Raw genomic sequence first — 18,270 nt, forward strand, 5'->3', positions numbered from 1 at the left:
TTGTTGTAGCCTTTGATAGGCTTGTCAAATTGAGAGCGGGTGTGCTCTTTTTCTTAACATTGTAATTAGGAGCAAGTGCTCCTTGTACTTAGGGGTTTATGCCCTTCAGCAATGGTAGTTGTGAGCTGAGAGCTCAGGAATTATACTTGGGGCTTGAAGCCCAGATTTTGGTAATTACCCTCGAAATCTTGTAATTTCTTTGTACCTGATTTTGGCTTGTTGCTGACTTGTTATTTGTTGAGTTTTGAAAGTCTATATGAAAATTGTTAAACCTTGTTGTCTGCTAAAAATATAACCTTTGTCAAAGAATTAAATTAACTTTAATTCTGTAGTTGAGACCTATTACACCCAGCACCTTCTTTCACCTCTGCAAATCCACAAAACATCGTAACAATAATAATATCACTGTGGTACAAGGAAGTTAAACGACATCTTCAAACCTTCAACATCTCTAAAATTGGTAGTCATTTTTGTTCATACAGGGAAGTTAGACACTGGACACAATGTTGTCTTCAAAAACTGTTGATTATGTCGTTCCTATGTCCTAGTCTGTCCGTTCTTATTAAAAACAGTTGTGTGCTTCTGTCCTTCTATGGACTACCTTCGGAATAATCCTGTATAAAGGGAACGCTGAGATTGATGGGATATTTACAATGATCATTAAAGAAATAAAAATAGCAGTGTTATCCGTGGGGTGGGTGGGTGGGTGGGTGGGTGGGGGGGGGGGAATACAGAATAATCTCATTGCAACAACATTGGGTAAATCACAAAGGGAAGAATTCTCCAAACGTCGTGGGAACTCTGATCCTATCCTAACTAAAGTGAAACTAATGAAATGACTTATAACATGTTACGATCACGAAGAAACATCCAGAAATTGATTGTTGATGGAACGATCAAGTATCTTGACGTATGACATAACAATAACAATAACAATAGAAGGTTGATTGTTGATAGAACAACGAAGTGTCTGACGTGAAAATCTATAATAATAAAAGGAAGTGTTTTTCCGTCTGTGTTTTGCGTGTGCGCGATGCCCAGCAAAATCTATAGCACGCAGAGATCTGAAATTTTGAACATAGGTAGGTGGAAGGGGGTCCGAATGCACTTCGAAGCCGGAATTTTTATTTTCGCTTTCATTGTGAGTTATGAACGAAAAAACATCGGAAAACGTGTATTGGGATATGACAATCCAACGTGCTGTCACCAAGATTATATGCATAGAGTCACTGTCGCTAGGCAACGTACATAAGATAGGTAGAGAACAGAATTCAAGGAGCCATTTTACGTCCATGGCGTAGGAAGCCGTGTTTGGTCTTGTATGGTGTGAAGGCATATGACGCTGTTGATGGTGATTCGTCCGTCGGATGGGGACGTAAAATCTTGAGATATTCGAGAGGTGTGGGCTGTGTGCCGGCACTGGGTTTCATCCTCTTCATTCTTACTATCATATATCATGTCATTCATTTCATCTCATTAACTCATCTGATTAGGTTGACGTCATGAAAGATATCCGGTCTTAAAAACTCGCTACGAAGTTTCATCTCACTTCATACCCAAACCGCGTAGAGAAAGAAGACAAGGGTTGGACATGTATACATTTAGAGGAAATGTAGAGGACACAAGATAGACGATAAAAATAAACGAGGAGTTAAGATGCCATTTTAAGTACGTAGAATAGGAAGCCATTTTCCTTCGGTCCCTGATATCTGTCTGTCTGTCTGTCTGTCTGTCTGTCTGTCTGTCTGTCTGTCTGTCTGTCTGTCTGTCTGTCTGTCTGTCTGTGTGCGATGCCCAGCCAAATATACGGCAAACAAAGTTCTGGAATGTTCGTCATAGGTGGGCACAGGTTTTCACCTAACACGCATGGCTGTGTCTAAGAGCAATTCGTGCACCAATACATGAAGCTGTCAACGTCATCAATAAGCAACACTCACAAGAATTATCCGGTTACCATGTTACTCAATCTCATGTTTTATTATTTCATTTAGAGAAAACATAGGCTATAGTAAAGAAGATTAGATTATAATGAACACGCACAGATCTGAAATTTTTAACATTCGTGGCCACAGCATTTCAACAACTACGCATGGCTATGTAAAAGAGGCGAATCTTTCAACGTCATCAAAAAGCAACTTTTACAAGAATTACCCGTTGTTCTACAAAGTTACAAGTCTATCGACTACATGGCAAAGCTTTTGAAAGTCTTGGAGACACCTGGAGTACCTTCGAACATCTTAGAGCGGACGATTGTGGCACCGAATATCCTTCTTAAGAATAAGAAACCTGCCCTCTGCAATGAACACGACTCTGAAACTGACGACTGATATTATTGAAGCCATTCTCATTCATTCCTCGGATTAGAATAATTTCTTCGGATATACAGTTTAAGTTTAGATGTCTGCAGTTCCCCGTTTGTTTCAGTTTCGCTATGAACATCAACAAGGCGCAAGAACAATCTCTTAAAGTTGTAGGACTCCATCTTCAAAAAGGCTGCTTTTCCTATTGTCAACTGTACGTGGTTTGTTCAAGAGCTGGAAAGGCAAACGCACCATATATCTTAGCTCCATTTGAAAGGACACTAATATAGTTCAACCGGAAGCTCTATAAGGAAAAAAGTTTTTTATTATATAAAACAGTTGAAGTAATAAACGCGGGCAAAGCCGCGGGTACATACTAGTTGTTACGATAACTGAAAAACAAGAGAACGCTGATTTTTAATAGAACAGCGAAGAGTTAAACAAATGAACGATTAATGACTGCTGCGTGTGGAACAACGAATATTCTTTTTACGTACAACGTGTTAGAATGACGCAGGGAAATTGATTGGTGATGAAGGAAAGTTCTAGAATCACCAAGAAACTACTAATTGTGATTGATATGCTGGGCAGTAAGTTGCTACTCAGTCAAGAAAGTACAGTGACCACGGAAAGAATTTTCAGAAAAATATTGTGAAGAACGTAGCAGGATGATGAATATCTGCAAGATGAGTGAAACTTGAGCACAGAGTCAATAATCCGACGTGAAACATACATTTTGTTTAGTAAATGAATGATTTATGATTCAAAACAGTTATTTCCCCCAACACCAAGGCAATATTTCACCTGCAAACTTCACAGCAAGGTGTAATATCGGTTGTATAGAAAGTGAAAGTAAAACAACCTGGAATTAAGTCAAATTGGGAATAAATGCATCTACCTTGTATTACTTTGTTTTCTTTGCACCATTTTTTGTCATAGTAACAATTTAGTGCTTCAAAAATGCTTAGCTAGGTTATGTTAGAAATCGATGGACGATGGATTTGAAAATACGTCCTTGTTATGGAGAAAGGAAATCATATGCTGCAGCATGAGACCATGTAAGTTTAACTTTGCAGCGACTGAATTATAACAACGAACAAACATCTATTTTACATTATCCATATATTGAGAAAAACGGCAACAAATGTGAATGTTTTACAAAGAGCGGGGCTACACAGTAATGAGGTATCATATACCTTGGTTCCATAAAGCCTGCGAAATGTTTAAGTGTGCTTTCTCACTCAAGCACACACTAATGAACAAATACAGCAATGAATCGCATATTTTTAAGTTACCATTTTTCAGTTATCCAGCCATAATTTAATATCCGAAAATAACGTTGTTATAAACATAAAACTTGTACGAACACATTCTTTGCTGCCCTTAGTAGGATATTCTTAGGTCTAAGTAGAAACTACGATTTCCTTCTTTCATGAACTTTAGGATATCTTGCAGATCATTCTCTTTCCTTCTTGTTAATTGTCAGAATATTTGGGTACACAGAAACCAAACTAGAAATTGTAAAGTTTTCACCAGTTATCACATTTCTTGGGAACAATACTGGGTAATATTGAAATGGAATTAGTGTGTTGTGGGATTTCCTGAAGTACACGGCACTTACGTTACTTCTCCTCTTCCTAAATCTGCTTTACACCATTCTATGTACATCACTTAGGATAACTTTGCTCTACAATCTTCACTCATGTCTGACTGCATGTACATTTTCTTAAAGGGAAATCAATCAAACTTAACTGCTGAAAGCATCAGAATAACCTCTTGACTGGAATGAATATGGAAACCTGTTTTCAGTATGTGACATTGTTGTGAATGTATCGCAGACTTTTGTTCTGAAGTTTTGAAGTGTATTTCGCTTCAGAATTTCAAAGGCCGTATGTTGTAATGTGTTGGAATGATGTGTAAATAAGGATCAAGAAAAGGATCAAGGACACATCATAGAACTTTGTTCCGTAAATATTTCAATAACATAGACTTTGGTTCTTGCGTACCCTTCATTTTATCTATTTTATCAGTACGTAAGTCTTAATGGTCACTTACCAAGGATTCTTCTTCTCTTGGACACCCCAGTGTGAACAGTTCAAGTATTTGAGAGACTCCAAGAAGAATTGGATGGACATACTATGACTACAGGGGTTCACTGAAACACACACATTCCAAATACATTAATTACCTCCAGGGGTAGGAACACCTTTATGTGCAAAGTATTGCAGTTTTAAATTTATGTTTTTCTTCTTATATCAATCTTCCCGAAATGACCGATGACCACAAGGATCCAGAATACCACATCATGTTTATGAATTAATAGCATACAGCAGTTATAAATAATGGAAGTGAAATGTACTGCTAAAAAAGTGGTCCCTTTTTGTATGTTCACATATTGAAATGAAGACATGCACACACTGAAAACAAACATTTTTGTTTTCACCAATTATTAAGAAATGAAATGAAATGAAAATTAAAAAAACATTATTTGGACACTCAGAACACGTCATCTCACAACACGCCACAAACAAAGTGATCCACTGTTGTAAGTTTTACGGACAACTCTTCACAATAAGTGAATATAAATGCCAAAGAAAATTTTCAAGTGCATTACCAAAGTAAAGCAGTTCTGGAATGGGGAGGTGTTTCGAATGTAGGTTGAGGGATTTAAGATGTCCAGGAAAAAAGTACAAGAGGCAAGATCATCTAGGCTGAGGAAAGAAACTCCAAAAAGAATGAAAACATTATGGAAAGAGAAGAAAAGACTTAAGTAGTATACCTAGTGTTTACCGTCATCCAGAGCAGGCCGAGCTCAAGACATTAAAACAAATTATGCTATTGAATTAAACCTCGACTTCGCATCGGGAAACAGGTCTAAGGGGTAAATATGCATGCTAGGTATTTAACGATTCTTCAGTTGGCATAGATTTTAGGAAAAGCTGGAGACCGGAACTTCGTGCTGAAATTAATTCTACAGACGCGCTGTGTCTAATTTAAGCATCTTAAATAACAACGGACTACGATGTGAGATATTTTCCAGTAACCTCGAGTATAAAAGCCGAGCAAATAACCAACCACGCTACCGTAATTCTTCATGAGAATCGTATTAGATACAATTTATAATAGGCTACAAATGAAGTTCGTTTAATTGCGTTACCTTTAAAGATATTGAACTTCCTGTCTTTCGTTGCTATGTCATCATCATCATCACCGTAATCATCAAAATCATATTCATCATAATAGTAATAATAATAATCATCATCATCATCATCGATGTTTTCAATATAGTTCTCTGCATCCCGGAAGGGAATCCAGGAACACATTGGCTGCTTCGTGCCACCGTTGACGAAGAAATCCACGTCACCTGAAACAGAGGAATCACATACAGTATGTTTAGTAGCAGAAGAAAATGATTTCCCCGTGACTGATTGGGTAATTACACTGGTCGACAACTTCACAAGAAATATGATTAGTGAATCTAACGCAGTTTTTCATATGTAGTCTGATATGAAGTCAGAATTTTTCCAGCAGGCACAGTATTTTTGTAACATCAACTTTTAAAAATCTGATTTTAGCATTCTCTTTTACCTGTCATAGGAACTTTTATCTCATAGTCTTCGATTTAATTCAAGCTGCATTTAAGGAAATTATATGTAATTTCATGCTGAAGCACCAAAAGACAAGACTGGGTAAGTTCATTCCTGTTTTGACACGCGCATACCTGTTAATCTGGCATTGTGATGTGTCAGTACTGCGTAGACTGTGAGCGTGTTAGCACGAATATCACTAAAGAAATATTTCCTTTCTTTCTATTTACAGTGTATTGCGTATGTTGTGTTTTAATGGTTTGTTTCTCCATCATGCCAATAAATTGTGTAAATCATGCAGATATTTTCTGTTATATTTGTGGTGAGCTGACCTTCAAGTCTCAGAGGTGACATTTCACGTAACTTGTGAAAGAGTGTTATGAACTTTACTTTGACTGTCGAGTGGGTGATTTTGATAAGAGCTTGGCACCAAATATATGCTATGTTTCGTGTGTTAGACTCTTGACTGCGTGGGAAAATGGTACGCATTATAAGCCATTTGCATTTCCCATGATTTGAAGGGAACCGAAGGATCATCGAAGTGAATGTTACTTTTGTTTAACACATATGAAAGGAATCACATCTAAATCAAAATATACAGTTATGTATCCAAATTTGCCACCTGCAATGAGGCCAGTCTTACACAAGGAAGTGTTCCCTGTACAAATTATAAAAAATTAGAATGAATATGACACAAAACTCCTGCCTGATGGGGTAAAACTGAAATGATATTTGAATTCATCATAAAAAATACTTCTAGAATCTCTTATTTTTAAATGTTCATTTTTGTTGACCAGTATTAGTGGACATATCAATCATATAAATGTGATACAAATACAAAATGAGTCTTCATTTCATGACGAAGTAGTCAATACTTTATGCCAGGGCCTCTCAGGGTGCATGCGCGTGGTGCATGCACTGTGCACGGTGCAAGAGACGACTTGGCTTGGTTGACCAGAGTGCAGACCCCCCACTCCTCGATTTGGAGCAATAGCGCTTACTCTCTCTTTCCTCACGCCTGTCTCGCTCGCTCCGCCTGTCTCCCTCTGCCCCACTTGCGCCGTAGCGCTCCAAATCCAAGCTGACTTGAGCCGAGCATAGGCGAGTTGAGCCGAGCTTAGCCGAGTAGCCCAGAGACGAAGCGTTGATCCGAGCCATGCCGAGCGGCAGCGATGCACAGTGCACGGAGCTCTTGCGCCCCTATCTGCACGCGTGAGATTTTGGGCGTTTGAGAGGCCCTGCTTTATGCATTAATTTCTGTTTTAAGTTGAGCTTTTGTGGAGTTACATCCAAGCCTTTCCTGTTGGCAAAATATTGTGTAACGAACGAGTTGGCCCTGCGGTTAGGGTCGCGAAGCTGTTAGCTTTCATTCGGCAGATGGTGGTGCAAATCTCACCGTCGGGATCCCTGAAGGTGCTTTTCCGTTTTTTTCCATTCTAACACCAGGAAAATTCTGGGGCTGTACCTTATTTAACTCCACGTCCGCTGCTTTCCCCGCTCAAGCACTTTCCCATTCTTTCGTCGCCGAAAAGCTTAGATGTGTTAGTGTGACGTTAAACCACTAGCAAATATATATTGCGCAGGTCTTCATATTTGTCCAGTTCTAGACTTACTGGCCACCGTTTTAGCCTCGCGGGAGCAATTCTCTACCGTGTCAGTGTATATCAATTTTGAAAGGTGACTCGAACATTGATGTTCGTGATATCTTGAAAATTCCTGCAACGTACAAACCACTAACATATCGCTCGTATTCGTCGGAGTGCCTATTTTAACAATGTCTATACCGGGGTAAATAATAGCCTTGCGATATTAAAGTTAGTCCAGTGACAGGAAGGTCTGAAGAGTGCAGCTTGCACGATAGTACTGATGGTGTTACGCACTGGCTACTACAATAGTCGACAGGCAGTGTTCAACACACCAAGCAACAACTTATCCCATGACAGTCTGAAAGCTATCCTGAATCTAATATTTGAATTGAACATGGCTCCAAATAGTGAAAATGCCGCCGGGATGAGTGGCTCAGACGGTTGAGGCGCTGGCCTTCTGACCCCAACTTGGCAGGTTCGATCCTGGCTCAGTCCGGTGGTATTTGAAGGTGCTCAAATACATCAGCCTCGTGTCGGTAGATTTACTGGCTCGTAAAAGAATTCCTTCGGGACAAAATCCGGCACCTCGGCGTCTCCGAAAGCCGTAAAAGTAGTTAGTGGGACGTAAAGCAAATAACATTATTATTCAAATAGTGAACTCCTGGTTTAGGCCGCCGGGTTTCCATGATCGTTAAGGTGTCCAGTCTTCATGGTTTGACACCGCGTTTAGCTGGTTGAAGTACCGTTAAGGAAGTAAATTTCACCATTAGAATGTTGGCTGCCAGGCTAGGGGAGTTGGTGGTATACAATTCCTTATCACTAGATTGTGTGCCAAAAGTATGGATTCAATCACAAACCTCTCCGAATTTCTCATACGGAGTGAAAACATATGACACTGTAGATGACATTCATTCGTCGTATAGAGACTATAAGCCTTGAGAAAATATTTACTGTATGTCGTTAGATTATGTTCGATTACTCATAGACAATACAGAGAGTTCCGGCCTTGATGGATCCCTTCAAATCAAGAAGGGTGAGCTAGCGCACAAAAACAGCCTCAGTACCCGTAAAAACTTCAGGCATTCTTTATAGACTCCATGAAACACTCTAAGCTTTCACCAGTTTAACGCAAATCTAAACCTACCCTACCACTCAAATTCTAGCCCAACCTCTTTATACATTCAGATCAGCTCCGCAACTCCTTCTCCCTCGAGCTCGATGCAAAGCCGATCCTCCTAGTTTCTGTTACGCCAGGCCTTACCATAATGTACCTATATCCACCAAGTTCATCATCTCACTTGACCACTCAGGACTGTATTTACACGTACTGCATTACTACCCGTTTGGGTGCACATAGCCATCAACAAAGAGACTCATAACTTACTGATGATAATGCCTCACATAAAAGACGCCACGGCTGGCAATATCGCTCACCATTTAAGATATCTATAATCTCCCTTGTAAATTCCGTTTACCAGCCCCGAATTGACGTCCCAGAAGCGAAAACCACTGGTACCCAGATCTATCCTACAAATCTTACACGTCCAACACAATCCCAAGCACTCAGTATAGAAACAAAAATACTCCAGGCCGAGGCAGATCCCGCTAGGAAGAGAATCCAACCGTAACAAATCGGCAATCGCCCCACAACAACCAATTGCCATAACAAGCAATTAAACAGAATAGCATACAGAATCCGTCAAATCACTCCGCATCCCCATCCCAAAATCGTGCTATGACACAAAGGCGTACTACAACATGAATCAACTCAGCGACAACAGAAAATCGACCAATTAAACAACATATTTCATCAATGCTCAAGGCACGATTCCTCTACACAATCACAGCACTCATCAAACAATGCTTTAACTACCTTAAATTAAACCACCGTGCTGCCTTCTGCAGAGAACCCGCCCGATGCAACAGATGTGGTGGGTTCACCACCACTGTGGTTACAAGAGACCGCGGGACAAGGTGATATGCTGTAATTACAAAGGCAAGCATACCGCGTCGTACCGTCACTGCCAGTACATAAAAAATGCAAAAAAAAAAAAAGCGGCAGTACTCGAAATGTCATAACAACGCGCTACCCACACCCATGCATACCCCTACCTTATCTTCCCAATTCAACACGCACATACACGGCCACTTATCAGCATCTCTTATTCCAACCTCCCTACAACTCTCACCCTAGACGGACATCACCTTGGTGAACCTCTTCCACTTCCACTTTCTCTCAAAACAATAATCAGCACCATCACCCCTCCTCCACTCACAGATCATGAATATTTCCCACCATGCGAAGCAAGCAAACTGATGGCGCAATGCTCACTAACATAGGGTCAACTACGAGTTCTAACGAAAACGCTATGTATTGACGGTAGACGGCAAAAATCCTATTGGAATAGTTCCTGACAAAAACACCTCAAAACAGAAACGCATAAATCCCGATCATTCAAAAGAAAAATCCCCAACATAAAAATAAACCCTTCATGGCACCACAGCCCTGAAGGGCCTTGGCCTACCAAAAGACCGCTGCTCAGCTCGAAGGCCTGCAGATTACAAGGTGTCATGTGGTCAGCAAGACGAATCCTCTCGGCCAATATTCTTGGCTTTCTAGACCGGGGACGCTATCTGACTGTCAGATAGCTCCCCAATTCTAATCACGTAGGCTGAGCAGACCCGGGGCCTCCGGCTAATAGGCAGGCACGCTACCCCTACACCACGGGGCCGGCATTAAGAATAAAACCTTACTAAATAATTCCTATGAAATAAATCCCAATGTCCAACAAAATACTTCCGATAAGGAGACATCTATTCTGTAACCACCACAAAGAAGAAAACAACAATTTACTGACCGAGGAGATAAGTGCAGCAGCGGTACCAGTTCACACAAATCTTTGGCATAGCTTCAGCTTGCTACTGCCATTCGGAGAGCTGTGGATTCTGGAAAGCCCCGGAAACATATCGATTGTCTAGCCCCATTTATCTCATTTTACGGTAGATGAGATTTCATTTTAAGGCAGTCAATTTATAACTTATTTATTATCATAGGCTGACATTGCAACCTTATTAAATTCCTATGTAATTATAAGATGTATTAATGAACAAGCATTCCAAGCATTGAAAAATAATAGGCGTCCGCCTCTGTGGTGTAGTGGTTAGTGTGATTAGCTGCCAACCCCGCCGGGTTCGATTCCCGGCTCTGCCACGAAAGTTGAAAAGTGTTACGAGGGCTGGAATGGGGTCCACTCAGCCTCGGGAGGTTAGCTGAGTAGAGGTGGGTTCGATTACCACCTCGGCCATCCTGGAAGTGGTTTTCCGTAGTATCCTACTTTTCCTCCAGGCAAATGCCGGGATGGTACCTAACTTAATGCCACGGCCGCCCCCTTGTATATCCCTTCCAATATTCCCATCCCTCCGCAAGGCCCCTGTTCAGCATAGCAGGTGACGCCGCCTGGGTGAGTTACTGGTCATCCTCCCCAATTGTATCCCCGACCCAGAGTCTGAAACTCCAGGACACTGCACTTGAGGTGGTAGAGGTGGGATCCCTCGCTGAGTCCGAGGGAAAAACCGACCCTGGAGGGTAAACAGATTAAGAAGAAAAAAGAGAAGGAAATTAATAGGCTACATGGAGGTGATTGTGATGGACATAGAACAAAATGGTTTACAGGAAAAGATTTATTTCAGAGATGAAGGACGTACAACATTCATATTAGTTATATTAATTTTAACAAATAATTGTCGTCGTCGTAATCTGTTTACCCTCCAGGGTCGGTTTTACCCTCGGACTCAGCGAGGGATCCCACCTCTACCGCCTGAAGGGCAGTGTCCTGGAGCTTCAGACTCTGGGTCGGGGGATACAACTGGGGAGAATAACAGTACCTCGCCCAGGCGGCCTCACCTGCTATGCTGAACAGGGGCCTTGCAGGGGAATGGGAAGATTGGAAGGACTAGACACCGAAGTAGGAAGGAAGCGGCTGTGGCCTTAAGTTAGGTACCATCCCGGCATTTGCCTGGAGGAGAAGCGGAAAACCACAGAAAACCACTTCCAGGATGGCTGAGGTGGGAATCGAACCCTCCTCTACTCAGTTGACTTCCCGAGGCTGAGTGGACCCGTTCCAGCCCTGGTATCACTTTTCAAATTTCATGGCAGAGTCGGGAATCGAACCGGGACCTCCAGGGGTGGCAGCCAATCACACTAACCACTACACCACAGAGGCGGATTATATTCATTTTAACAAATAATTGTAATACACTATTATTTTCAGTTTCTGACATCATTGACACAAGTTTCACTTCGGGAATCAGTTCCATACCTCTTTGTCTAATAATAATAATAATAATAATAATAATAATAATAATAATAATAATGGCGTGTGGCCCCCGCAGAGATCTGGTGCATGTCTTTCGAGCAGACGACATATAGGACATATAGGCCACTTGCGAGTCTGTGAGGATGGGGCCCTATCTAAGATGAAATCAAATGTTGGAGACGTCACAAACACCCAACCCCCGAGCAATAGGAATTAAGTAATGAAATTTAAAATCCCCAAACCCCCGGGAATCGAGCCCGTGACCCCTTGACCCAAAGGCCAGCATGCTAACTATTTAACCATGTAGCCGGACTGTCTCGTAATGAGAAATACTTGTAAAGTGACTTAATGTCCTTTATCTTTTTTGCATCAGTTTTGCGGCTTGCAGTGCTAATTACTTTTGATTGTGGCAAACTTACAGTAGAATTAGAGCACTAATATGTTAACTTCCTAAATCACTATCTGAAAATGAGCGTTTGTATTTCTTCTTCTTCTTTATCTGTTTACCCTCCAGGGTCGGTTTTTCCCTCAGACTCAGCGAGGGATCCCACCTCTACCACCTCAAGGGCAGTGTCCTGGAGCTTCAGACTCTGGGTCGGGATACAACTGGGGAGGATAACAGTACCTCGCCCAGGCGGTCTCACCTGCTATGCTGAGCAGGGGCCTTCTGGGGGGGATGGGAAGTTTGGAAGGGATAGATAAGGAAGAGGGAAGGAAGCGGCCGTGGCCTTCAGTTAGGTACCATCCTGGCATTTGCCCGCAGGAGAAGTGGGAAACCACGGAAAACCACTTCCAGGATGGCTGAGGAGGGAACCGAACTCCCCTCTACTCAGTTGACCACCCGAGGCTGAGTAGACCCCGTTTCAGCCCTCGTACCACTTCTCAGTTTTCTTGGCAGAGCAGGGAATCGAACCCGGTTCTCCGGGGGTGGCAGCTAATCACACTAACCACTACACCACAGAGGCGGACCATTTGTATTTCACTGATCTAATTCCTTTTCATATTGTACAGTATATGGTTTAATTCTGAGGTGCTCGTCGCCATAAGACCTATCTGTGTCGGTGCGACGTAAAGCCCCTAGCAAAAAAAAAAAAAAAAAAAAAAAAAAAATCTGAGGTGCGTGATTTGCTCAGTGGCTTAGCTGCTGGTTTCCCACCCAGAAGGCTGAGCTTCGAATCCCGGTCAATCCTGGGTCGAGAGTTTTAATTCAAGAATAACGTGACGTCAGGAAGGGCATCCGGTTTGGATCCCCCGCCCAAAACCAAAATGAGGCTGGGTGGCTCCAGCGACCCCAGAAATAACTGGAAGTAGCTGAAGAAAGTTTATATGCTTTAATTTTTGAGTAACGCACTTTGTTTAGAATTCATTTAAGATTTGATTTAAGAGTAAATGATGTAAAATCAAAATTAAAAGGATCTTTTGCTACATTTTGGCTAACTTTGAATTTCGTATTTGACCTATATTTCAGAATAACCCTGAACAGTATGCTGTATCTGACGTTACCTTGGTACTGTGATTCTTGGACATGGAACAGCATGGTCCAAAATTCAATAGGAAATATGGATATAGAAAAAAAGGTTTGTTGGTATCGGGTGTTATAAATGGATCTCCTCCTCCCTGTCATTCACAGCATATACTGTATTGGAACATTCGGTGAGCTTCATCACTAACATTTTTAACGAAAATGGACTTAAAACAGCATAGTTGCAGACCATCAATATATCACCATCATGTACCGAAACATAAGAGAGCGACGATAAGTTTTTGTCTATTCGTCGAGCCATGAATAGAACCTGTGACTACGTGATAAAACAGTAGGAAAAAGTAAAAAAAGAACGCGCTTGGCAATCTAATTTAGTTTATACACTTTTACAATGCTTCGCACTTTAATAACAGTACAGAGAGACATGAATATTAGGAGGGAAGACTGATTTTCTTCTTCTGCCTACTATTACGTCAAGAAAATAGTTTTCGGTGATGCTAGGATAGGAAATATCGAGGATTTGGAAAGTAGCCTTAGCGTAAATCAAGGTATGGTTCCTGCATTTGTCTAGTATGAAGATGGGGAAACTACAGTGAGCTATCTTCTGGTCTGGCAACAGTGGATTTGTAACCCACCATCTTCCAAATGCAAACTCAGAGCTACGATATGTACTGTACATTGTGATGCAACCGCCTTCTGGGTATATACGTACCAACTTCTTGTGTGATGCCTAAGCCACCAGCATTAGTGTGTATGACGTCAACAAACATGGCGTCATCGACATCTAGACGGAATTTACTCTCTGCGTAGTCAAACAATTGATTGGCTGGATCCAAGCCTGAAAGAAGAAAGTGAAGGTTAATAGAATATAAAGGTGCAATAATTACTATTAGTCCTGTGGGTTTCAGTCTCAATGTCGTGTATGTAACTAAACCACGAAATTTAAATGTGAACCACCTTTTTCTTCTGATGCGGTCTCCTCACAGAAACAGGCCATTTTTGCGAGGCTACAGATGGGAGGAGCCTTAACCTTCCACTTTTCCAAGGCGTTCATGGTCTGTTCATACATTGCTTTTGTTTAGCTCATCAGTAATGTGCCTTGACATTACTGTAACTCTGTCCAGCTCCATGGCTAAATGGTTAGCGTGCTGGCATTTGGTCACAGGGTCCCGGGTTCGATCCCCGGCAGTGTCGGGAATTTTAACTATCATTGGTTAATTTCGCTGGCACGGGGGCTGGGTATATGTGTCGTCTTCATCATCATTTCATCATAATCATGACGTGCAGGTCGCCTACGGGTGTCAAATTAGAAAAAGACCTGCACCTGGCGAGCCGAACATGTCCTTGGACATTGCCGGCACTAAAAGCCATACGCCATTTCATTTCATTTACTGTAACTCTAAGAATAAGAGTAAACCTCGTTCTTACCCCACATTCTTATTTATATCTACTCTTTGTTTTGCTACCACTTTTTCCCCACACTTGTGGGGTCGCGGGTGCAAACTGCGTCGCACATGGGAATTTGACCATGTTTTACGGCCGGATGCCCTTCCTGACGCAACCCTATATGGAGGTATGTAATCACTATTGTGTGTTTCTGTGGTGGGATGCAGTGTGGTATGTTGTCTGCATATCGTGCTAATAGTGTTGGGACGGCCAGATACACCCAGTCCCCGAGCCAGAAGAATTAATCAGAAGCGATTAACATCCTCGACCCGGCCGGGAATCGAACCCTGGATCCTCTGAACCGAAGGTCAGTACGCTGACCATTCAGCCAATGAGTCGGACACGCGTACATCAAGCATATCTAACGGTAATTGTAAGTTAGACGCGAAGGAAATGAACAACTCACTTCCGTTCGCCTCAGCACCTGTTCTTAAGTTCTGACATTTTAGAACCGTCCATAGCAGAAAAATTGAAGACTTCTGTAATAATCATCGTAGCGAAATAAAAGCTACATCACTGTGATTGCCAAATCTGAAAGGTCTCCTGGTCTGAATTTTAAGAAAATCCCTCCAAAGAATCGAAAGTTATTCAACTTTAAAGGAATACGGTCATGAAGATGACGTGTGGCTTGGACAGGTATAGAAGGACTCGCTTCGGCCAGATATTTCCCATTAGCTACTGGTGGTACGTACCAGTTAGACCTGTCGCGAGAAAGCCCAGATTATGTTCAAAGTACTTAAACTCTGCACGAGTTACTACGGAAATACGAGTGCGATGGAACTACAGATCGTAAGTGTGAAAGCGAACTTAGAAATATTCCAGGTGTTTGAATTATTATGTGTTATAAACCATCGAATGTTTCAAATGAAATAGGAAATTCTTCTACGAGAACTTTGAACATTTCATGTGGCTTAGTATGTAATTAACTTTGTGAATTTTTACTTCGAGTGTCTTAAGCGTAATAGACATTTCTCAAATGAAACTTTATTTCTTCAAATCAAATCAAAATCTCTTTATTTGCAGATGAGGTGTCTACCTCGCTGGCAAATGGTACACAAAATACATTATTGTCAAGCATTAAATTTTAAATTAACAAGAGACGAAGAAAATTTTCCTAGAATACAATATTATACAATTTACGCTAATTTTTTCTATTAAACACACACATCATCCGTAATAAATTTATATTGTTTACAAAATTCTACTTATAATATCTCCTGTACTTACAAACGTAGTCAACTCATATACAGTATGTGAAATTACTTCTAATAATACTATACAACTGGTATGAGATTAAAGTTAACATTGTATTTATTTACATTTTACCCATTTTGGAACCTAAGTACACTCCAAGTGAATAATTAACTTGAACTTTTTCTCTTTCAACTATTATAAACGTAATATACGTTTTCCGTCCGCCTCTGTGGTGTAGTGAGTAGTGTGATTAGCTGCCACTCCCGGAGACCCTTCGATTCCCGGCTCTGCCACGAAATATGAAAAGTGGAACGAGGGATGGAACGGCGTACACTCAGCCTCGGGAGGTCAACTGAGTAGAGGCTTCGCTGAGTCCGGGGGAAAAACCGACCTTGGAGGGTAAACAGATTAAGAAGAAGAAGAAACTTCAGAATAGCTAACATGATTTAGTGATCACATAACTTTGTAAATATTGATAAGGAACAGTGACAGAATAAACAAGTGTCTTAGCAGCATTTATTATGTGTTCACGGACTTTGGAGCATAATAATGTTGCTTAAATTGTACATATTACTTGAGTGACTTTAGTATTTTTGAGTGATTTAAACAATTTAGAGTTAGAGCTGTGATCAAACAACCCTACGAAGTGTTCATTTACATTAAAACTATGTAGTAATACAATCACATAGGACAGTGACTGAGCAGTGTCGAATTAAGCGAATAAACTCATATAACTCAAATAATCAATGTTCGTGTGGAAAGATAAACTCTTATGTCCTATAGTAATTTTCTATGGCAAACATTATCCGTTTACAGAACTTTCCAAACTTTATTCTTTACTTAAAAGTGATAAGCAAACATCAACAATTTATTTCATTTAAATTAGCTCCTACAATTCAACCAAGTGTGCATTCAATTCAGCCATTAGACTGAATTATAACAAAGTGTTAACCAGTGCTGAAAGGGCTAACAAATACCAAGTGTACGTGATAATATCCATTCGGGGCACTCTATAATGTAGACACTCGTACAAATCAAATCAAGAGTGAAGTGACCTCATTGCTAGAACGTCCAGAAGATCGAATTCTCTAATAACTTTGTCTAGAGCTAAGTTAAACATAACAGGGGAGATGTCGTCACCTTGACGACAGCCTATATATATTTCAAAAAGCCCAAAAATTTCCCCAAAGAATTTCACTCTAGATGTTGTATTCGTGAGAGTTTGTCGGATTAGTTCTCTGGTCTTCCTATCCATTCTGAGTTCTTCTAAATTATCAAAAACGGTCTTTCCGTCCCCAGAACTATACGCCTTCTTAAAGTCCACAAAAGTGACGATCGCGCTGGTAGCTCGGCGGATCATTAATGCCGTCTTCAAAGTCCATATTTTTCAGCACATGATAGACCTTTCCTGAAACCCACATGGTACTCGCCGATCGGCCATCTGTCTATTTTTCTGAACGTTTTAAGAGAGATTTAGAAATAATTTTGTATGTGATCGGTAGTAGGGATATGTCTCTGTAGTTGCTGGATCAGCCTTGTCACTTTTTTGTACAGTGGGTGTATTAACGCGCACTTCCAATCCTGCAGGATCGTTTCAGTTTCCCAGATTTCTGCTAGGATATCATGAATTCTGCTTACGAGGTCATCTCGTAGTTTCCAAATCTCCGCGCTGATGCCATCCTCTTCGAGGGCTTCATTATTTTTAAGCGATCATATGATCTCTACTGTTTCCTGTAGTAACGGGGGGTTTGAATCAGTGTTCGGCATGGGCTTTTCGAAGTTCAGTTTTTCTTTTGGAGGATCACAGTTGAGTAGGTCTCGGAAGTGGTCAGCTAGAATTGTGCAGTTCTTTTTGGTGCTCCGTTCTAGTGTTCCATCTGCTCGATGGAAACATAAATATGGTAGTTGAAAACTGAATGAATTCTCACGGAAGGTCTTGAATTCTTGGTGATGTTTTTGAGGAATTCTTGCTCGTCTTCTACGAGTCTGTTCTTGTCTTACGCTCATTTCTCCCGGCGGTTTATTTTTGAGGTAATTTTCAGCAGATTTAAGAAGGCTTCCCATTTTTTACTTGATGTCCATTCCACTGATTCCACGTTTTAATCAGAGCATCAATGGCTTTATCACAGTTCGTGTTCCACCATCTATGTTTTCCTTTCCTCGGAGACTGTCCTAACTTTAAGACTGATGTTTCAAGTATTTTACGTAGGTCTGGCCAGCCCTTGGTATCCTGTCACGTATGTATTGTAAGAAGGTGCTGATGTTCTGCTTAACGCATTATAGTCAGCTCTTTGAGATCTATTGTGTTTAGGTCTGGATCGGTTGGCTTGGATTCTCACTTTGAATAACTGTGATAGA

General features: G+C 41.1%; 1 protein-coding gene across 1 annotated transcript in view; it reads right to left on the bottom strand.

Annotated features, from left to right (window-relative positions):
• LOC136875626 (pancreatic triacylglycerol lipase) overlaps positions 1–18,270 on the bottom strand; it is an 81,198-nt gene that overhangs the window by 11,861 nt on the left and 51,067 nt on the right. The window contains exons 6-8 of the mRNA XM_067149167.2: positions 13,985–14,110; positions 5,458–5,664; positions 4,356–4,455 (exon numbers count right to left, since the gene is read on the bottom strand). Of these exons, the coding sequence (XP_067005268.2) occupies positions 4,356–4,455; positions 5,458–5,664; positions 13,985–14,110 (433 nt within the window). The remainder of the gene's footprint in view (positions 1–4,355; positions 4,456–5,457; positions 5,665–13,984; positions 14,111–18,270) is intronic.

Source organism: Anabrus simplex, chromosome 6 (assembly GCF_040414725.1).
Source record: "Anabrus simplex isolate iqAnaSimp1 chromosome 6, ASM4041472v1, whole genome shotgun sequence".
NCBI classification, from domain to species: Eukaryota; Metazoa; Arthropoda; class Insecta; order Orthoptera; family Tettigoniidae; genus Anabrus; species Anabrus simplex.